Source organism: Protopterus annectens, chromosome 9.part0 (genome assembly GCF_019279795.1).
Source record: "Protopterus annectens isolate FY-2018-M chromosome 9.part0, PAN1.0, whole genome shotgun sequence".
Classification (NCBI taxonomy): Eukaryota; Metazoa; Chordata; order Ceratodontiformes; family Protopteridae; genus Protopterus; species Protopterus annectens.
In genome coordinates this window covers 511394188-511417878 of record NC_056743.1, presented here as the reverse complement: position 1 = coordinate 511417878, position 23691 = coordinate 511394188, and the positions used below count along the sequence as shown (strand labels likewise).

At 38.7% G+C, this 23691-nt stretch overlaps 1 protein-coding gene across 2 annotated transcripts in view; it reads left to right on the top strand.

The window, feature by feature from the left end:
- ADD2 (adducin 2) overlaps positions 1–23691 on the top strand; it is a 906318-nt gene that overhangs the window by 524566 nt on the left and 358061 nt on the right. For both annotated transcript variants that reach the window (XM_044083076.1, XM_044083077.1), the window contains exon 6: positions 14791–14940. In XM_044083076.1, the coding sequence (XP_043939011.1) occupies positions 14791–14940 (150 nt within the window). The remainder of the gene's footprint in view (positions 1–14790; positions 14941–23691) is intronic.

The window sequence follows — 23691 nt, the reverse complement described above, 5'->3', positions numbered from 1 at the left end:
TTCAGAACTTGTAAGCACTAAATAACCTACTAATTACTACAGCACTCAACCTCCCTCATTACCTAGAGGAAAACAGTTTTGGTACTTACTTTCCTCACTTGCTTAGAGAAAAACAGCTCTTGTACTCACTTTCCTCACTTATCTAGAGGAAAATAGTCTTTTATTCAGGCATGTCCAAGGGTCAGCTCCCAGTGTTCTCTCCTGTCTATCTGATGAATCTGGGCATCTTGGGGCAATGTAGAAATTGCCTCATGTACACAGACAGCTCTCTTCTCCTACCACCCAACACTACAACCTGTGAGAGATGCACTTATCTAGCCAAAATGAAGGTAAAGCTCTTTCCAATCAAGACTGAACTTGACAGTCAAGAGGAGAAGGTAAACACTTCCACCACACCACACTCATCACATAGTCTCACTAAATCTACACCACCAAAATTCACACATAGAAACACAAAAACATTTGTGGAGGCTCTCAATAATAATCTGCTCAAGCAACAGAGACCTCCAAAGCAGAAATGCAAGCAACCTTCACCCCCCCAACATAACCCAAATGACACATAGCCCGCAGACTTAGTGTGCCACTCAACCACAGCCAATAAGGCAAAACAATGTACTCAACACACTAGTCATAGGTGACTCTATAGTCAGGCAAACTGATGTCCCACTCACCAGGCTAAACAAGGAGAAGGTTACTGTCAGCTGCCTGTCGGGTGCCAGGATCCGCCACATAACCCTCACACTCAGATCACTCCACAACAAGTACAAATATGACTCTGTCATTGTCCATGTTGGTGTGAATGACCTGAGATGTACCTCCCTGGACTACATGAAGAGAGACATGGAGGAGCTCTCTGATCTTGTAGCCCAGGCAGGTATGACCCTAGCCCTGAGTAGCATTCTGCCATCACCCAGAATGATGCCGCAGGACAAGGACAAAATGATTGACTTCAACAATTGGCTAAGCTACTGGTGCCATTCTAAAGGGATCCAGTATCTGTCTGCCTGGGATGACATGGTCGACAGACCACGATGCTTTGCCAGAGATGGCCTGCACCTGTCACCCCTGGGATTCCGGATACTGGCTAAGGTTCTTGCCGCCGCTATAGTGCCTTTTTTAGGCAAGGTTCAAATGACAAATTCACCACCATAACAGGAATAGGCAAGCAAAAACTGAGGGTGATGCTACTCAATGCTAGAAGTCTAAATCTCAAAATGCACTCACTCGAGGCACTCCTTAAAATGGAGAACATCGATATCTGTGCAGTGATTGAGACTGGTTCAAGGCTCCAGAGAGCACCCCTGCATTACCAGGCTATAACTCATACCACACTTTTTGGCCATGTAACCTGGACTGGAACACCAAAGGCAGAGGTGTGTCCATATTCATTAAGGATATCCACACCTCCAGGCTAGTTGCTCAGCATAATGCAGCCGAGGTTATCCAAGTGCAACTAACTCTGAGCAAAACTGCAATCCAAATTGTAGCTTGCTACAGATCACCCACCATGCCCCAGGATTCCCACTCCTCTTTTCTTGATGTACTGGAAAATATTAGGGTTCAACCAAACACCCTAATAATGAGCAATTTCAACTACCCCACCATTAACTGGGAAAACTACTCATGTAGCAACTCCTTCGCTCAATGCTTTCTGGAATTCATAAACTCCAATGCCCTGGATCAACTTATCCACACCCCCACCAGGGGCAACAATATCCTCGATCTAGTCATTACCAACATGAGTGACCGGTGTTCCACACCTGAAGTCAATGCCTCATTGGTCTGATCTGACCATAAGCTAATTACCCTAGATATCCACATCCTGCCCCCACCCCCCATTAAGGAAACCATGGTAAAAAATTTCTCCAAAGCCAACTTCATGCTTCTTAAGACAGAAGTGGTGAACTTCATGACACCCATGCAGATGGACAATACAGTTACGACTACTGAATCTTACACAATTGCACTTTATAAGCACTTACATGAGTGCATGGATCGTGCTTTCCCAAACAGAACCAAGATGCTATCCTCCAAAAAAAGGAAGCCAATCTGGTGGTCCCCTGCCATAAACAAACTGTACAACAGAAGGAAGAAACTGTTGCAAAAGAGAGTAAAATCCCATGACTGGAAGAGCTCCCTGGTCAGCCTCAGTAAGAAGCTGTGATCCCTGATAAAATCCTCCAAAGCTAGTTATGAAAACAAAATCGCCACTGATTCTAAAGACAACCACAAAGCATTTTATAGCTATGTCAAGAATCTCAATGGCAACACTCAGATCTGCTCTGAGTTACAGCACAATGGCACTAAATATACAGACCCAACTGATATTGCCAACATCCTGGCAGATAGGTTCAGTGCTAACTTTACCCCCCTCTCACCCCCTAAAGAGCCCATCGCTATACCGGAAGAATGCAAAGTTCCTGTAATCACGGCTGCACAGGTAAAAAACACACTCTCCAAAGCCAATAACACAGCATCCATGGGACCAGACAACATCCCAGACTGCGTTATACACAAACTACTGAACAAACTGGCACCCCACCTAAGTACCATGTTCATTCATAGCCTCACCTCAGGCTTTGTGCCTGCTGAATGGCACACAGCGACAGTTATCCCACTCCACAAGAGGGGAGCCACCACGGAACCCCATGAACTACCACCCCATTAGCCTGACAAGCCTGGTCTGCAAGGCCATGGAATGTATCATCATGGAACTTATAAACAACGACATTGGTAATCTCCAAACTCTGGACCCCACCCAGTTCGGGTTTGTAAAAAGCAGATCATGTCTCCTAAACCTGATGACTTCTTTGAAGCATTCACCAAAGCCGTAGACAACGGTAAGGTGGTTCACACAGCCTATCTAGATATTGCCAAGGCTTTCGACACCATCCCCCACTCTGGAATTATAGATAAACTCACTAAACTAGGAATAAATCCCTATGTCACAAGATGGGTTGCCAACTGGCTCACTGACAGAACCCACACTGTGAAAGTAGCAGACTCCAAATCCGACTTCAGACCAGTGACAAGTGGAGTATCACAGGGTTCAGTCCTGGGTCCTCTCCTGTTTGGTATCTACTTCTCTGAAGTACAGGCTAACACAGAAAGTCTTTGGCTAATGAAGTTCGCAGATGACTGCAAACTAGGAGCCATAATCGAAACTCCTAATGATGTGGACATCCTACAAAAGGGCCTCACTGAGACAGATGCCTGGTGTAAAAGCCATGGCCTCAAGCCCAATGCCAAAAAGTGCATTGTCATCCCCTTTGGTAAAAACTCTGTGCCCATGAACTACAACATAGGCGGTAGTATACTTAACACTGAACGTGTGATAAGAAACCTTGGGACACAGGTGGACAGTAGTCTCTCCTTTGATAATCACATCACCACAGTAGTCAGGAAATCCTTCTACGTGACACACCTCATCACAAAAGGTTTCTCATCCAGAAAAAAAGAGGTCATTGTTCCCCTCTACTCATCACTCATTAGACCCATTATAGAGTACAACGCCCCTTTTGGTATGTACCTCACAAGATCTCTACAACAACTGGAAAGGCTCCAGAAATACCTCACAAAGAGGATTACCGGCCTCAAACAGATGCCCTACGCAGACCGTCTCAAAAAACTCCAGCTTTACTCCGTCGCATATCGCCTACTCAGAGGTGATCTCTGCATAACATACAAAGCTATGTCAAACCCAGAGCTGTTGGACATGCTTCACTTAAAGAAATCCCAATCTCTCCGAGCTACATGCTCTAGGGACCTAAACCCTGTCACCACAATAAACAGAACATGCCAGAGGGATAGATTCTTGTCCCAGAGACTTCCCATACTCTGGAATAAACTACCTATCTATATCAAACAATGCTCCTCATTAGCACTCTTCAAGAAAAATCTTGATGATTGGATGGGAAATAGGAAATTCACCCTGGGGATCACCTCTGTGGCTCTGCTTGACAGTGGCACAGGAAAATAATTTTCTTGGGTGGCAAAAGCCAGGGTACCTTTTTGGCTGGGCTTGTATAGGCCCCAGTGCCAGTATCATAGTACCTACCTATGAACCTATGAAGTTTGTCTGCTCCATGTACTACCAGTAACAAAAATAAAAAGAGAACATGTAAAAGGGCAAAGTGTTTTAGTGGTTTTGAAAACTGGTTAAGTACTTAGAGCAGCTACTTTTAAATACACAATAAAATTCTTCTTATCATCTTTGCTTAAGAATTCTGGACAAATAAAAAAAATAATGGGTCGAGACAAAGGATAAAAATTAGGGACAGTTTTTAAATATTGCTCTAACTTATTAAAATTAATTTGTTCCATTACATTCTATATAACAGCCAGCTTTTGAGGATTTGTGATCAGGGAAATCGACCTGAGCAACCGAGTGTCATTAAATTTTAAAGTTATATCATTTTTATTATTTATTTTACAGTTTGTTTACCGGGATAGTCCATTGGGCCAAGAAGAGCCCATTTTCAATGGAGTTCTGTGGAGAAAAGCTCCATGAACAATAATATAATACGAAGGCATTACATTTACATTTATGTAATACTATTGAAGAACGATGGTATTACACAACATGACAAAAAATCCACGATTGCAGTGAAAATACAGTCAGAAAAGCAAAAGGTAAAATTACACACACACACACGCGCGCACGCACACACACACACACACACACACACACACACACACACACACACACACACACACACACACACACACACGTTAATTACAGTAAGAAAAATCCATTGGTGCATATTCCTGTTAGATTTGTTACAATGTGAAATAACACAGGGCTGACATTACAGTTTTACATGAAATCTTAGCAGAGTTAAAGTAGGATGGGGATAAGAGGTGGTAATTGTTGAATGTAAGAAGGGGGGGCAATAATAAAAAAAAGTAGAGCAAGTGTAGGAGTAAATGAGAAACATGAAGATGGTAGTAGTCAGAGAAGCTCAGTATGATGAAGAGAAGAGAGAAGTAAAGGGGTGTGAGAAATGGGGAAAAAAGAGGTGAGGCGTGGGATGAGAGCAGGAACATTCCCAGAGGGGTTTGAGATGGGAATGAAGCAGGGTCTTAAATGTAGAGTGGTTGCCAGTAGTACGAATAAGAGGTGGCAGGGAGTTCATGCAAGTACTGTTAGATAATTAAGATGACCTATCATTCCCAGTGCTTGAGGTCTTAAATGTAGACTTAGTACCCCTGCACCCCCTTACTAATGTGTGCTAACCCTAGCCCTGCCTCTAACGTCAACCCTACTCCTTATCTTAGGAAAAAGACTACCACTACAGAAGATGCTTTGATACAAATCACATGCAGTAGCACATGTACACAACAATTACCTCTTTTTTTCTAAGTCTGTCACCGTTTTGTCTCACTTACTCTTAAGCCCATCCCCCAAATAGTCATACACGCACTCCCACATCTCATGCTGAGACTTAAAGGATGTATAAAAGTTTCAGCATTAAAAACCCAAGCCCACAATTACCTTACAAACCCACACACACACACACACACACACACACACACACACACATTCAATCTACCTTCTTTTGACATCTTCACCACTTCAAAAAAGTGCTTTTGATAGATTTCCCAAGCATATCTCTCTGTTGACAAGCTAATTATCTGAAAGAGTGTATGTCAAGATATATGAAGAATTTATTTAGCTAGTGACTGAAATTCATGAAATTCTTTTCTGATGTATGCCAGATAGGTAGGTAAATGAATAGATACATAGGTAGACCAACAGACAGATGAAACAGATAGCAACTGTATACAGATATTGTTTGAGTACATAAATATAGTTTGAAAACAGATAATCTGTTTCATTTATAACCAGAGAAAAATTAGGCCCTTTCATTGGTGGTATTTTATGCTGTCTACTATTTGGTGATTTACTTATAAGTAACTGATATTAATAAGTACTTATTCCATCATCTGTTGTTTAACCAGCTGATTGATCCCAGCTGACCTCATAATTACTGTGTCTCTGATACAAGTCTGTTGTCATGGTGACCATTGTAAGTCACTCAATAAAATGAATTATTTAGTCAGGGTATCCCAGTGAATGATTTATGGACTGAAACAAATAAAGGGGCTGATGGAAAGGACATAACTGCCTCAGAAATATATTGATGCATTAAAAAATACATGGCTGGCAGGCTGAGCACAAACTTTCAATAATAGGATGTTTTATTGAATTACCAGACAACACTGTAAAATACAAGGACTAATGTCCCACCAAAATGTACACAAGTTTGTGCACATGCACATACTTAGAGAGAGAGAGAGACACACACACACAAACTGAGCAAGTGCTACCACAATTATTCACAATAATAAAATGGTGATCTCTAAAACTTTGTAGTAGTCATTGTTGCAAACACAAATGGCTTATATGAAGACAGAAATTATTCTAATTTGTACTGGGTAGGGTCTGCAGTTGCAAGTTTTACATCACTGGATGTCTAGATTTATGTAACATTACATGCTGGCATTGGCTGTTTTCTTGCTTTAGAAGTGTTTTTTCTAGTTCTGTTAATGCTTTTTCTCAGCATTTGTACCAGTTTTTAAGCAATAGTGAACATGACTGAATTCTCTTCTTCCCATCACCATAAACTGCTATTCTGAAAGCTCAGTTTAATTAATTTTATTGTCTCAAGACTGTAAATCTTCCCAGACTTATTTCTGCATTCACATATAGTGGTAGTGATGGCAGTGAGAGGTACAAGGACAGGCATTCAAGAGAAAAGTGAATACAGGAAAGCAGGTGAGGTGTATACAATTCATTTGATCATAGGTCAGTGAATAAATATGTTGATAGCGCAAATCAAAGAACAATACATTTGATGACTGCAAAGATAGGTACATATATATTATATATATATATATATATATATATATATATATATATATATATATATATATATATATATATATATATATTAATTACTGAAACAGTAAAACAGATAAGTCAGAGAATGAAGAGGATAGCAAAAACAGTGGAAAAGGGCAGGAAGGATGAAAAATTAAATTGGCAATAAATATCTCGTGGCATCAAAGCCATTCCGAAGCACACCTTTTACTAACAGTTAACTGTTTGTCTTGCAATTGTTAGGCAGGTAGCAACATCGTGCAGTAATAACTGTAAGCATTGTAGGCTATATATTTGTTATGGTGCCCTAAAGCATAGAAAGCCCAGTTCCATTGGCTCTGATGTCATGTTGTAATTAGATCTCAATTAATGAAGAGCAAATGAGACATTTGCCCTGGACTCCCTATCTCAGTGGCAGGCCAAACATCCTAAATCTTCCACCCCCTACACCCTCCTGCAGACCAGGTCTCCTAATAATTTAACAAACTGTCTTTGATAAAAGATGACCATCCAGAATAATCCCAATATTTACAGAATATAGCTGTAAATTTTATGTGCAACCTAACAGGAAAACACAGTCTTCCAAAATACATCATCTGGTGGCTGCTTCTCTGTTTACTACAGACATGCTTGGATATTTCAGCTGACGGGTAGAAAACAGCCAATTGTCAGTGAAGCAATAGTTGAAAGAAATGAGAAAAAAAATCTTAAAAATAATAACACTTGAAATATACTTTAGAGAAAAGAAAGCCAGCTCTTTTCTACACTGGACAAGATTGCAGTGCACTTCCATTAAAGATGGAAGGAATGAATACTAAAAAACAAGCATGCACAGGTGTGCAGCAGAATGTCAAATACTTTCTGTACAGTAACTACAAGTGAAAGCACACAGTCACTTTACCCTGCAGATCATTTCAATTAGTAATATTTTTTTTTTTCTTTTTTTGGGGGGGGGATAGACTGTCTTAGCCATTTGTGCCCACTTCACCAAAACTGTAATGAAACTGTCACAGAAAAACATGAAAAATATTTTTAGCTGATAAAGTTTAGATATGTGTTAATAGCTTGCAGTGGCAGTTATACCCTAATCCACTTGAAAACAAACAAAAGTAGCAGATATATTTGAATATTTACATGTTTTTTTAAGCATACAACTATTTGATTTTACTGTTGTCATAGTAAACCCGTGTAAATAACCATGTCACACTGTCACTAATCTTACTAAATGATTCTTTACACTGCCGTGTAGGATGTTTTTAATCCCGGTACATTTTATTAGACTTTACAGTACTGCCAAAATATGAAGTGGCTTACACACACACACACACACACACACACACACACACACACACACACACACACACACACACACACACACACACACACAGTTCTGTTTTTAGTTGATTTTTTTGTTACCTGTGAAACAAAAAGTTTGCAGCATTTAAAAAAAAATGACTGTGAGCAATTTGAAGGAAGAAATGTGAATAAAATATAGATGTTACGATAAGGAAATAAGGAATACATAATAATTAGGAGAAGAGGAAGGTTTAGTCAAGCATATAATACCTAAAACAAAAAGGCAGAAACTAAAGGTCTGAAATAAGTATGACAGAAAAATCATATGACAAGGAGAGCCATTCTGATTGTAACGGTTTTGTATTGTTTGAGGTTAGCAGGAAAACTCCAGGGTTATAACAGGTGGCTTGGTGGTATGTACATTTTTTAGTGAGGCTGCTTTTCATCTACAAGGTATTACTTTCAAATCTGCTTTTATTGTTGCCTGGGTAGTTTACATTTTTATATCACAGTGTTTCTGAAGACACTCTAGTTTGTTTCTCTTTCACATACATGTGAACATGTGTATGTGTGCGTGCGCATGTATGTGCGACTTGCTACTTAAAAATTGATAGACATCACGGGGATGGTCAGGGAGGGGAAGACAAAACAGTACAGGGGTGATATCTAGAAGGTATCTTAAAATAAAGGTAGCAGTGAAGGGGTTGCTTAAAGTTGCATTCAGTCAATGCAGCTGGTACTGTCCCTTCACCAAGATCTTATGTCTGCAGAATCAGATTTTAGTAAAATGAAAGGGGCAGCAGAACCAATGCTTGTCTTTACTAACTGGACACAGAACCTGTAAGAAACCGTAGTTTTATGGAATGTACTACATGTCATGTTGGGGAGGGGGCAAAAAATGCGTTTAAAAAGCAGATAAATAAAAATAAACAGTATGCAGTAAGGTAGTTTATATAGAAAGGATATTTAAAGAAAGAATTAAAATGTATTGCAATTTGTTTGTGAAGCCTGAAACAGGGCATGGTACAGCTCAAACTCACCCCTTCCCTTGCAGCGAATTTTTTTAATTGTTCTTACTAAATATAAATGAACTGTTGCAGGAACTACTTTATGGTTTGCTCATGGCCTTGTGCAGTATAACTCAGGACTTTTGTGAGGTATACTTTTTAAATGAGATATCAAAATAAAACAGAGGGAAATTGCAGTGCATGGGTAAAAAGAAGGACAGAGATCATGCATTGTAAATACAAAAGAAATAAATGTTATGGCCACTGTTATAACATGCTTACTTAAGTTATATAAAAAGGCAAGCCTGTCTGCAAGCTTCAGCAAACACCACAGGGCTGCTGTTATGGTGCTATAAGACATCTGATTGTCATATCTCTCAACCTATTAGTGCAAGAAATCAGGACAAAACTAAAGATAATTGGGAGGGGGGGGCAACGGCCCCAAGATAGGGACAGATTTTAACCTTGCTCTTATACATTTAGAAAGTTTCTAGAATAAATAACGGGTTTTGCATTAGCATGCACTTTCTAAATAATATGAAGTCTGAAACTCAAATGTCTTTAATTATTTAATTATTTCAGTCCTTGATTTGTCAGAAAAATCATAAATTGTATGAGAAACAGGCCAAAAATATTAAGAAAAAATCTGAACTTTCTGTGAAAATCTGGACAGTTGAGAGATATGCAATTATAGGTGATAGATTAAACTATAGTTTGATCTGATAAAATAATGTGTTAAACTGCTGATAGTTGCATAATCAGATCTCTGTCAAACACCACAGTGCTAAGCACTGTATCTGTTGTTCTGAAATCTGACATACTCCATCTTCTGTTTTTAATGAGGGCAGGAACCGCATTTCATATTGAGCTTCTGGGGCCAGTATAATACAGGCTAATTATGTACATATTCTAAATTAGTTATGCTTATATCTTTACCAGTTACAAGATGCTATCATCTCACAGCTGCTGATTGTAAATCTGTGGGCTGGAAGCACACAGACCAAGAAAAATCTAATTGTGTTATATTATGTTGCACTAATGAACTAGAAATCCTAGGCTTATTTATTTATTTTATGAATTAATATGATTCTGTGCTTTGGCTATGTAACGCACACAGATATGTTGTAATTTAAACAAACATTTATGCACGTATAGAGTGAGACAGTTAAGTGATGAGCTCTGTTACAGATAAGTAATTAGATGTATAGTTAGCCTTTAATTCCAAGCACTAACAATTAAAATAATACAAAATGCCAACTCCACAAACAGTATTAGTGAAAAAAGTCTAACCCTGGGATTCATTAACACCTTCACTAAGTATACACTAAATGCACACTGTAATGAGTGAACAGACAATACAAGCATATTGCACTCCTTTCACCTCCCAATTTTAGTTTTCCTACTGATTTTCTTGTAGCCTTAAATATCAAGGAATATCATAAAGGTTATCACAATGTGTAGAATACATGTACATTTAGTATAATCTCTCTGTGTGACTAGAAACCACAAAGAAATGTGATAGGGATGTTCTTGAATACAGATCATGTACATTTAGTGTAGGTGTTAATGAATTTGGCTCTAAATCTAGAACAGCACAATACACAGTAAACATGTGAAGTGGAATTAGCACAGCAGTGGTGACATCAGAAAAACACAGAGTTTTTTTTAAAAAGATGCTTTTGGGACGCAGAACACAATGCAAAGTATAACCCTTCAGTGTATACAGCTCAAAGGTTCATAGGCGGTTTCTAGGATATTAGCAGTAGGGCATTTATAAGCCTAGCCATGTTATACCCTTGTTCCCTTATTGACCAAGTTGTATAGTCTATATTTGCAGCGTGAGTCTATGATCAGCACCAACTGCCGTTATCCAAGAGGGACATAGGTGACCCCCCCTGGTAAATTTACGGTCTCCAATCTAGTTGTCTAAATTACGCTTAACTCATTACATCCCGAGTGACGCCTCCAGGTGCATCTGCAGTTAACTCCTACTGACACCTCTAGGCATCAAATATTGATTGTTCATATTTGCATCAGTAATTCCAAAATCATGCTATGTACAAGGTTTTAAAATATTTTATCTTAAAGCTTACATAATGGCAAACACATCTACATTAATATTTGTAAAAGTAAATAGATATTAACTGTTGTTTTTATGATATTAATTTATATAGATATAATATTCACATTGTTCTAAATATTTCAACAACCAAGTAACACAGACAGAACTCTTAGCCTCATATGAAAGCTCTCAGCTACATGAATAAAATGCTGCTGACAGTATGTGTGTAACTTGAGTGGTTGCTGAGACATTGTAAATTTACTGAATATTGCAAATGTAATAGTTACTGTGTTTACTGTGACTTATAAAATTCGGTTTAAGATCTAGAACCTAAAGATTATTATCACTATAAAACTAGTTTATGCTGAAGGGTTTGCCATTTATACTCCTTTCATAATCCCTATGGTTCCAGAGATATGAACATTTGTTTGAAATGTGAGGACATAATTTGATTCTGTCATAAGGCTTAGGCTCTGCCCATTGGAAGTTACAGTGCAAACTTCCTGAGTTCCATTGGAGGGATCGAGTTAAATAAGGTCATTAAGGAGCTCTGTTTTATGTGAACTGGGAGTTTGTCTCAGAGGAGTGGCAATCTCTAGGAGATATATCTGTCTCTACAGCATGTCCTGTTAATGTCGCAGGCAAGGTTAAGATCCCTAAAGTGAGTGAATCTTGTCCCGTTTGACTTGCAGATGTGCACCATTTCCATTAGGGCAGGGTTGAGACTCCTCTGTAGGCCAGGCACAAGTTGCCTCTCAGCAGCCTATAAGATACAGAGTACAGTGACAGGGTTTTCAGTCTGTCCATGTAGGTCATGTGTTGAAGGCCCTGAATTTTCTTGGTGAGCAACCTTTGAGGTCTCTCCAGCTGCTGCAAGTGTCTGGTGAGGTACATACAGAAGGCAGCATTGTACTCTATTAGTGATCTGATGAGGGATGAGTACAGGGGAGTTACAACATCCTTACCTCTGGATGCGATGCCCTTACTTATGAGATGTGCATCATAGAAGGCTTTCCTTACCACTGTGGACACATGGTGATCAAAGTTAACGTTGCTATCAACCTGTGTTCCCAAATCTCTTACCACAGGGTTTGAGCTAAGGGGGGGGGGGGTACTGTAAATATTGAAATTTGCAGGGACTTACCCTTTGCTGAAAGGGATGATAATGCATTTTTTGCATTTAGTTTAAGTCTGTGGCTTTGGCACCAATCATTTGTCTGTGTAAGCCCTTTTTGTAGTATGTCATCATCATTGGCGGACTCCATGATTGCAACTAGTTTGCAATCATTGGCCAACCTGGTAAGCCACAGGCCATCTATTTTCACCTGGACTTCTGGGAAATAGATTCCAAACATTAGGGAGCCCAGCATAGATTATTGTGGTAAACCACTGGTAAATGGTCTGCTGGTGTAGAGATAGAATCCCCAAATTTGACTATATGTGTTCTGTCGGTGAGCCAGTTGGCTACCCATCTAGTGACATATGGGTTAATTCCCATCTGGGTGAGTTTCTAAATGATGCCTGAGTGGGGTATTGTGTCAAAAGGCTTGGCTAAGTCAATATAGGCTGTATGTAGTGTTTTGCCTTCATCCAAGGCTTTGGTAATATTCTTGAAGAAGTTCATCAGGTTTAAGAAGCATGATCTACCCTTAACAAAGCCAAATTGGGTTGGGTCTAGAGTTTTTGTCTTTGTTAACAAGGTTCATGGTGATTCTCTCCATGACCTTGCAGAAAAGGCTGATTAGGTTTATAGGTCTATAGTTTCCAGGGTCAGTTGATGGACCCCCTTTGTGCAAGGGAATTACTGTTGCTGTTTTCCACTCTTCTGGGACACAGCCAGCACTTCAACTGTAGATGAAGAGAGTGTCAAGTGGTTCTGCTAGGCTCTGTTTCAGACCATTTAGTAGGCAGCCTGGGATGTTATCCGGTCCCATAGAGGCTGTGTTTTTGGCCATGGAGAGTGTGGTTTTGACCTGCTCTTTGGAGATAATAGGTAGAGGACTGGTGACAAGGTAGGGTTTTCACAGTCAGTATGACTGGTACAATCCACTACTAGTTTAACACAAAGCTGGGCCTTCGTTTTAGATTTCTGACATAGCTAAAGAATGTGTTATGATTCTCCTTAGCTAGGGATGCAAGTTTAGCTTTGTAATTGGCTTTAGTGGACTTTACAAGATATCTAATTTGCTTGTTAAAGCTGTGGAGAGTGTCCTTCCTCTGCTGAGTCAGTTCCCTCTTGTTCTTGGACATTAGTTTCTTCCTCTTGTTGTATAACCTATTCATGATTGATGTCCACCAGGGTCGTTTGTTTTTTGTGAGGACCTTGTTTTTATCCGTTCAGGTATAGGTGTTTATACAGAGCATTTTTTACACCTCTGTATAGGAGTCACTGTTAACAGTGGTAGCAGGGGGTTTGAAACTCTTTATGCCATTGCTCTGGGGGGGAGTCAGGTATGATTGTTACTTCGAATGAGACTGATTTATGGTCAAACCTTACCATGGAGGGCAATACACAGGGGGTGGTACAGAGACCCCCAATGCTGGTGAGTACCAAGTCTAGGACATTCGAGCCCCTTGTGGGTGTGCAGACTAACAAAGTCTGGGAACCTTAGGGCGAGCATGCTTGTACTCATATACGACTCCCAATTGATGGAAGGATAGTTGAAAGCACCCATGACCAAGGTGTTTAGCTGTATAGTGAATGACTTAAGTAGGTCCAGGTAAACAGAGTGGTTCTTGTGGTTCATGGTGGGGGACTTATAGCTAACAATGATATAATGGTTCTTGTGGTTCATGGTGGGGGACTTACAGCTAACAATGATATGGAAGGTGGTTTTGCCTACAGTTAGTTGGACTTGGAGTAGCTCTAGGAAGTCGTACTGTCCGAACAGTCTTGAGGTGTATTTGTCTTTAATGAAGATGGATACCCTTCCACCTTTGGTTCTTTCATGCTCGTTTTGAGGTCTGAACATGTGGAAGACATTGTAGCCTTGCATGGCCAGGGTGCTGTTGCTGTCTGTGTCCTTGAACCATGTCCCTGTGACCTCACAGAAATTGGCATCTTCCAAGGTAAGCAGTGGTTCCAGTGAGTGCAGTTCCCGATTTAAACCTCTAGCATTAAGCAACATAACCTTGAATTTGTCTCTAGTGGATTTTTTACATCAGGAATTTTATTGTTATGACATTGCTTTATCCTTGTGAGATATATAATCATACTGTTGTGAGGCTCAGCTGTCAGCTGGCACACTACCATCCACCATTGTACTTCATGTGGCAAAAAGACTGCTGGTGGGTGGGAGGGTGTGTGTGTTTGTGTGTGTCTGTCTGTGTTTAATGGACTGCAATATACAATTGTGATGTCTTTGTCTATTAAGAACAAAATGACAGAAAGTTGTCTTTGGATGAATTAATTGAAGAGCATTTGCGGCTGGAGACAATGTAAGGGCCCTTATTTACCACAAAGACAGTTCATACTATGAATTGTGAAACAGATGAAAACATAGTCTAAGACAGTTCTGTACATTGAGTTGCTTTTCTTACAGATAAAGGTGAATACCTTGGGTGAAGAAGTAGAGAAAGGCAGCACCAGTTTCCAGGTGGACACAGCAGGATTCAGCCTACATTCAGCCATCTATGCAGCTCGTCCAGATGTGAGGTGTATTATTCACCTACACACCCCAGCTACTGCTGCAGTAAGTAACTAGTCAGTACATTCTGTCCACAGCGTTTATCTGATGTTTGCTACAGTTACATAGTCCTCCCTTTCTAGGCCTTTGACAAGGGTTTGTCCTGTATCCTCCTGAATTAGCTGCCGATTGTAAAGTGTGCAAAGACTAGGGGGATTTGCTATGACTTACAGAATGCGAGAACATCTAATGTTTGTCACATGGTTTGTTATATTACAAGATGATAGTTGATTTACTAAGACAAGTGCTAAATTTAGGAAATTGTAAGATACTCTTTATTTGTCATGTAAAGGGTCTATTTTTGTGATATACAATGTAACTGTATTCACTGTCGGTGCAGATTCTACAATGGAAAGGGAAGGTAAGTCCTCACTTTTGATTGGTTGTCTTATGCCTATGACAGTGATTTTTTTCGCCAGCACCAGTTATGATAGGCGAATTACAAATCATATTTTAATCTATTATGTAATTGCAGTATGAGTTATGGGTGTTTATTAGGGTTTTTTTTTTTTTTATTATTGTCTAAGGTCACTCAGCAATGTTTTATAATAACATCGCATGAAGCAAATTTAAGCTCCCTGCAACCCACACATTGCCATACATTTTCCTAATAGAAAAACAGTTCCTGCACTCATAATATAATTATTGCTTTATGTAATATATGTCTACAACACTCCTGAATAGCTAAATTCAAACCTTTATTGAGAAATGAGTTTAAGTAGTTGAATGTTTCAGTAGGTATTTTCTTTTTACACTGCGATCATTTAGAGTTCTACAGGCCAAATAAAAGGCTGTAAATTGCTGAGTGGATTAATGCCACTGTTATAATGTTACAGAAGGTAGACATATGCTATTGTTACAAAGCGGCATGGGAATGGCTTACTCTGTGGTGTGCTCCGATAATATACTAGTCTAGGAAAATATATGTTTTACCAAATCAATGTATAAATTAACAGGCTGCTTTATTATGCTGGATAGCAAAATGTTTCCTTTGAGGTGGCAGGCGCACATTCATTTTATATTACATACATCTATATATATATATATATATATATATATATGTATATATATATATATATATATATATATATATATATATATAGATATATTTATAGATATTTAAGCCTCAGATGCTTGACTATCACAGCCCTGAAAAAGCACCATCAAAACAGAGAATACTGAAGACGCGTCATACCTGCTATAACCTTGATCTCGAAATACCCCGCCACTCCAAGCCAGGACCATTAGCTTACATGGGTCTGGAAGGGGGACAGAGTTAGATGTCCGGTATTGCCAGTCTTTACCATTCAAACCAGCAGCATTTTAAATCTGGACTTACAGTAGACCTGAGCCTTGACCTTCTAATTGTAAACCTGATCTTCAGAGGAAACTGGGGAAAAAAGAAACATAAGATATTCTGAGTTCATCATTTACGCAATTACAGGTAAAAATAAATCACTTGTTGATAAACAGAAAGTAATACTGCTTCATGTTGCATAGAAGTAGCTGTACATATTTAAGATAGCATGAGACAGGATTATGTAAATATATGTGCATGTGTGTGTGCGCGTGTGTGTGTGTGTGTGTGTGTGTGTGTGTGTGTGTGTGTGTGTGTGTGTGTGTGTGTGTGTGTGTGTGTGTGTGTGTGTGTGTATATATGTATGTGTGTATATATATATATATATATATATATATATATATATATATGTGTGTGTGTATATAGATGTGTGTATATATATATATATATATATATATATATATATATATAAAATGTATGTATACACGTGTCTGTGCATATAAGTGTTTTTTTTTTTTTTTTTTTAATAAAAATGATAATTAAGTAATAAAGCACAGCTGGATGTGAGTTATTGAAAGATGTGTTAAGACAAACCTTATATATTGTTGTCAGAAGTTGTGTTTAGACACATGCAACAGGTGGAAAGCCCACAGGGATACTTTCTAAAAGGAAGAAAGACCTAAACAACATGTCCTACATGGACCAACTCAAAGCCCTGTATCCTACACACTGCTGCTAACAGGTGACCCGTGTCTGGCATACAAGGCATCCTCCCCCAATACTGATGAATTTACTGCACATCAGAAAGTCAAATAGCATCAACAGTTCTCAGTCTAGGGATCCAAACCTCTTCTGCATCATCAGCAGAATGGTTTGGGCAGACAGGTACTGTATATCTCAGAGAGGATATCACTGCTTTTTAAAAGACTATAGAACATCTATGGTATGACCCTGGTTACTCTCATTAGGGGTAGTATATAATTACCGACCATGGGATTGGTAAAGAAATCCATAACTGAATGGGAGAGGTTATTTTGAGCACAAAACGGGAAACTGGATATGCTTAAAATGGCCCACAAGGGCAACTTACCTAGTACATACCTATGAACCTAAGTAGATGAATGACTTATTCACAAACTAAGTAGTAGAGTTGCATAATCAGTACTCTAGATTACCTTCCCTGTATTTAAATACATTTTATTACTTACTATATATGCTGTTTTATAGTTGTGGATTATTGTAAGGTTTACAGAAGTCATACAACATGTTTTGAACAGCAGGGTTTCAAGGTATATGGTACTTCCCTACCCTTATCTGTGTAATTTATGATTTTCTAATATTTGGAGTAAGTATTACCATTTTTATTGTCATGGATACACTTATCTGATTAGTATTCTAGTTGCTAACACTACTTTTTTCCATTCTTGTAATACACAAAGAGGTACAGATTATAATATATTTGGGGAAAAATCCATGGTATATTTAGAAAGTCAGAGAAGAGAATTAGCAGTAAGGAAGTAAGTGAAGGAGAGAGTAAGGAGGTGTAAGGAATGAAAAGGTACGTGTTCACATTTAGTGGTATAAATTATCCTGGTTTTGAGCAAGAACAGAGACGGATTTTAGCTGGGAAGTCTTTTAGAGTGGTTTTGAAAGATGGGAGGGTGGTTACAGACCTGCTGGATACAGATAAGGAGTTCCATTTCTTAGCAACCTTGTATGAGTACAGATAATGCCCAGCTGATTTGCTAGGTTTATAGACAGACAGGAGTTTTGTTCACTGGATCACAATGACCAAATAGTAAATGAGTACATAGAAACAACCTTAATAGGTGTACTGAATAGTACACTACGATTATCTCATACATCTATCAGAGTAAAGCATGCAAGGAACAAAGTTAAATCAAGCTGGAGTATACAACAGTGATTGTATCAAGCTGGAGTATACAACAGTGATTGTATCAAGCTGGAGTATACAACAGTGATTGTATCAAGCTGGAGTATACAACAGTGATTGTATCAAGCTGGAGTATACAACAGTGATTGTATCAAGCTGGAGTATACAACAGTGATTGTATCAAGCTGGAGTATACAACAGTGATTGTATCAAGCTGGAGTATACAACAGTGATTGTATCAAGCTGGAGTATACAACAGTGATTGTATCAAGATGGAGTATACAACAGTGATTGTATCAAGCTGGAGTATACAACAGTGATTGTATCAAGCTGGAGTATACAACAGTGATTGTATCAAGCTGGAGTATACAACAGTGATTGTCATTTTAAATGTGATTTTGTATTGTATGTCACAGATTCTTTCATTAGATAAAAAGGTTAAGATAGGTTAAGGACAGAAGGAGAAGTATAAAATTAAGGATGCACAGAAGGTTTGTAGCGATGTCGCACACAATTTACATGCATACAGTTTTAAAAGCAGTTGAACCACTGCTGCAGGGTGGGCTTAAAAAATAAGCAAGTAATAGTGGTAGCATGCCAGAAAGATGTCTAACTACTTTTGTGGCACATTCTATTACATGCTTTCATACACAGGTCAAGGGAAAGAAGTCCTGTACCAAAATACGGTTGTTGTTTCGGAGGGCTTAGGTTAGGGCCACCTTCTAGCTCAGTAGTGGAGAGGGAAAGGTTGGTCTCTTAGTTCAGCACATCCAGAAGTAATAAAATAAAGAGGGTAGTAGTGTGACTGAATAAAAAGTTTTCAGAAAAGGGAGAAGACAGTAGATGGAGTAAAAGCAGTTTATTTGCTAAGGTTACTGACAGAAGGGGTGCCTCTTTCCATAATGTTAGCCATTTGATATTTATGAGTTACATGGAGTTGTTGCCACTAGTCTGCAATGGCCATGAAACAGCTATGGTTTTTGCAGTAGTAAAAGTAAGGAATATACTAGTATTAGATTTTTTTTGCAGTGTTTGCAAAATTCTGTACAGATGAGGTGGGATACCTTGTAAAAAGGTTTTAATCACAGTGATGTTCTGCTTATAATTTCAAAATGGTCACTAAATGTTTGAAAAGAGTGTAAGTAAACTCCTAAATGTTTGAAGGTGGTTGTTAGGGTGATAAGGCTGCCATATTGATCTTTTAAAGTTGGTTAGGGTATGCTGCCTCATTGAATAAAAGCAGTAAAATCATAAGTTTGATTTGCCTTTACTGATAATTAATTGATTGAGTTAAACAATTTTATAAATGATATGTTGCATAAGAGCTTGGATATGGTTTAGTAGCTTGCCAATCAGTCCCTTAGGATAAGTATATTATCTGCATGTGATGTGATTATATATGTATATATTTGTTTGGCTTTTTGGCTCTGGAGAAGGTCTTGGTAGCGAACAAATGTTTCCTATTTTGACAATTACAGGTCTTGGGAGCAGGTATTAAGAGAACCAATTAGTTGGTCTTTCAACAAGTCCAGGCTAGTTTTTTAAAGTTACTTTTGTAGTTAATTAATAGGGATTAGATAAAAGACACTTTTATGACTGACAGAGGTAGTTTCTGTAGGGAAATATTTGTCCATGTTTAAATAGTTGAAATCCATTACCGAGAAAAGGGCAATTAATGTGATGAATCCATGATGAAAGCCATGTTGCAGTTAGTACAGTTGGCAGCTTTTGTCCCTTATAGACAAATATATGTTCATACACACACACACACACACACACACACACACACACACGCGCGCGCGCGTGTGTGTGTGTGTGTGCGCGTGTGTGTGTCTGTATGTGTGAGTGATTTTTAAATATTTTTTTCCAAACCTTAGCTCAAAGGTGAATCTTGGATATAGGCATAAATTAGGCATGCTGCATTACATTTTGTGACTCAGTAGGGGAGAGTTGGTATGTTTTCTACCTTGTGATCATGATTTTGGAAAATATGACATTAAGGATATGGGTCTGTAGATTAAGGATTAAGTTTTTTCTTTGAGGAACAGTGTATGGAGTTCATGTTGAATACTATGGGCTGTATTCTGGAACTTTTAGTAAGTTTTTCCCATTTTATTTATTTTATTTTTTAATAAGGCTTTAAAATAGCATTGGGGGCTAAACCGGTGTAAGGGTGTTATCTATGAAATTGCTGTGGGTTGGGCAGGAATCTCTAGTGGAAGAAATTTTTTATGTAGTTAATAAGATACAACATCTGTAGGACAGCTGTGAGTTTTACTCCCAGTTTTTTTATTTCAGCACAGTAAACTTTTGCATTCCAAAAAATATAAATTGTCAATGTCTTAAGGAGTTGCAGTTTGCCATTTTGGTGGGTAATCTAGTCCTTTATGGAATGCTATAAATGTTTCTTCTAGAGTTTTTCAAGGATACGTGTCAAAACAGTGAGTAGAAAAACTCTGACAGCCACATATCTTGAATCTGAAGTCTACCAGCAACAATTCACAGCAGACATAAGACCGCAATCACTTAACCTAATAGAAAAATGCAAAATGAATGAAAAAAGTTCATAAAGCCTTTTCTCCAGGGAGCAACTCCCAACTTCCTTATGTGGGACCTCTTTTAATACTCCTCTTACTTTAGTTTGTTAACCCTATGGGTTGCATAACAAAGGCGAAAGGGCAAACAGCTTGAAGGAGCTAACATAATAGACACGGCAGCTAACATTCAACATTCATTCATTCATTCTTACACTTTCTGGCAACCGCTTTACCCTGTTCAAGGTTGCTGGTGACCAGAAACCTACCCACCTAGTGCATACTTATACAATACATTTGTTTAACTCCCCTGCCACATTAGCAGTGACTTTAGAAGATGCTGCATGTAATGATTCCCTGTACTGTCCTCAGTATTAACTTGCCTGACTAATCCATACCTTTCCCTCTTACTTATTAATCAGGATTTGCTCCTGTATTTAGGCAGATCTTTTGTATCAGCGGGAAGTGACAAGCATCTGTATCCTTTGACTTGCCAAGTGGTACAGGGATATTACGTATTCTGGATTTGAAATAGTAGGGTATAGAAATGTTGAAGGCCCATATTTGGGTATATGAAGTTGTATAAATGGGCCCATTTGCTTAATAATAGGGTCTGTCAGAGGTAATACTGTATTGCAGGGTTAAAATGACAACCTGAGGTAGCATTTATTTTCTCTAGTAACTAAGTAGGTAGGAAGGGAGATAATCACTTAGAGAATTAGAGAAAGTTGCTTAGCCTGAGACATAGAAGTGTTAGTGAGAGTTAGTTAGGACTACTCAAAGAGGCTTTTGTTTTCTGATTTGATATTAGTCCTGGTAGGTGGGTTGACTAAATGTGAAATGTTGTTGGATGAGGTGTGATTTTGGTTCAACTGTTGTTGAAATAAGTTGTCCATTTTGGGTTGGTTATTCAGGAGGATAAGTAAGTACGTCATTGGTATGCTGTTATAAAACACTGATAGATAAGTATTAAATATGGAAGTGTATTAGAAGTGATTTGGCTACTGGGTCGTATTGAATATTTGAGAGCTGTAAGATGGACTGATTCCTATATTATTTAAGCCGAAACATGATAACACCTCCTAGGTTTGGCTTGACCCTGTTCTTATCCCACTAAATGAGGTCACAGTGAAGTAAGGTAGGTGGTATTTGAACCAGTTTCCTGTTAAGACCATGATAGTGGAATTGTACTGTACTGATTAGGCTTTGAATATCTCTATATTGTTTAGAATGCCACGGTTGCTAGACTGAGAAACTAATTGTTTGGAATGTGGATGTGACTACTGACATAAATGTTGAGAATTTATATTTCCCAATACAGCCAAATTTACCACGTCCACTTAGAAAATAAACATTTGACCCAAGACCAGTATACAGCAGTCAACGTTATTTAGACACTTTACAAAATGTATGGTAAATTCAGAAAAAAATTGAAGACAACACCAAAAACAGTATTAAAAAGCCAAATGAAACCTGTTAATGGAATTGTATAAGGTAATCATAAATTGCAAGGATCTCACAAGGCTGTATTAAGCAGATTCATAGGTTCATAGGTTCATATGTAGGTACTAGGCTATCAGCCCAAGGGCCTACGTAAGCCTAGCCAACAAGGTTCCCTGGCTTATGCCACCCAAGAAAGTTATTTTCCTGTGCCACTGTCGAGCAGAGACACAGAAGCGATCCCCAGGGTGTATTTCCTATTTCCCATCCACTCATCAAGATTTTTCTTGAAGAGTGCTAATGAAGAACTTTGCTTGACATAGATGGGTAGCCTGTTCCAGAGTATGGGAAGTCTCTGGGACAGGAATCTATTCCTCCAGCGTGTCCCATTTATTGTGGTGACAAGGTTTAGGTCCCTAGAGCATGTAGCTTGGAGGGATTGGGATTTCTTTAGGTGTAGCATGTCCAACAGCTCTGGGTTTGACATAGCTTTGTATGTTAGGTAGAGATCACCTTGGAGATGTTTTCTACGATACCTCCTGTGATTAAGTTTAGACATACCATTGTGAAGCTGTGGTGGTAAGAAATTTCACAGCTGTGGGGTACAGTAGAAAAGCAATATAGCCTGGATTACTCAAGTCTGAACCCAGGGATCACCAGTAGTCCAGTGGCAACAGACTTAACGACTTCAAGAAGGCTTGTAGCTTCCAAAAGCTTGTTTAAGTAAGGAGGACCCTTGTTGCTCAAAGCTTTAAACACCATTCAAACAATTTTGAAAGGGTTTCAGTATTTGACAGCGAGACATTTATCTGAAAGTATAAGTGGGGAGTCCAGCTTCAGAATTCTGCATACACTGCAACCTTCTGAGTTTGGTGTTTAAAAGCCCCAGCTATATAAAGCAGTGCAATAATCCAATAATAAGACCACCAGCGCCAGTATAATAACTGGTAGACCCTTGGACTGAATAAGGTTCTTCATAGTGGTGATATTCGTCAGATGCTCGTAATAGGTGATGACTGATACTAGGTCCTGAAATATCAGCCAGTTATTGAGGATTACACCAAGAATACTCACATTGGACACAAAGTCCAGTTTATGACCCAAGTAAGAATGTGGAATAATAAGAAGAGCTGTTGAAGACTTTAAGGTGGCAAGGAAGGCTATAACCACATTCTGGATGAGTGCAGTTTGAGTTATAATGCACTTATCCAAGAAGACTTGTCATCCAAACAGTCTTCCTTTGTAGCAGTTGTCAACACCATCAGATCAAGAAGGATCTAAGCTGCATATATAACATATTCTCTGTAACTTTTTCTTTGAAGGGAATGTATAAGGTAGGACAGTAATTACACAGAGTACCTGGATTCACAGTAGAACTACTGAAAACTGGCATAATCAGTGCATCTTTTAGAAGAGGTGAAAAACACCACTCCTCAGGCAGGAATGGGAAGTTCCAAAGATGTATAGATCATTGACATATGTGGAATTCAACCTTGGAAGTATCTGCATGAACTTTTCAAAAGCGGTTCAGTATTATACCAAGTCCATTCTTGGGGAACTGTGTCAAGGCAGTATTTTTTTATTCTGCTGTG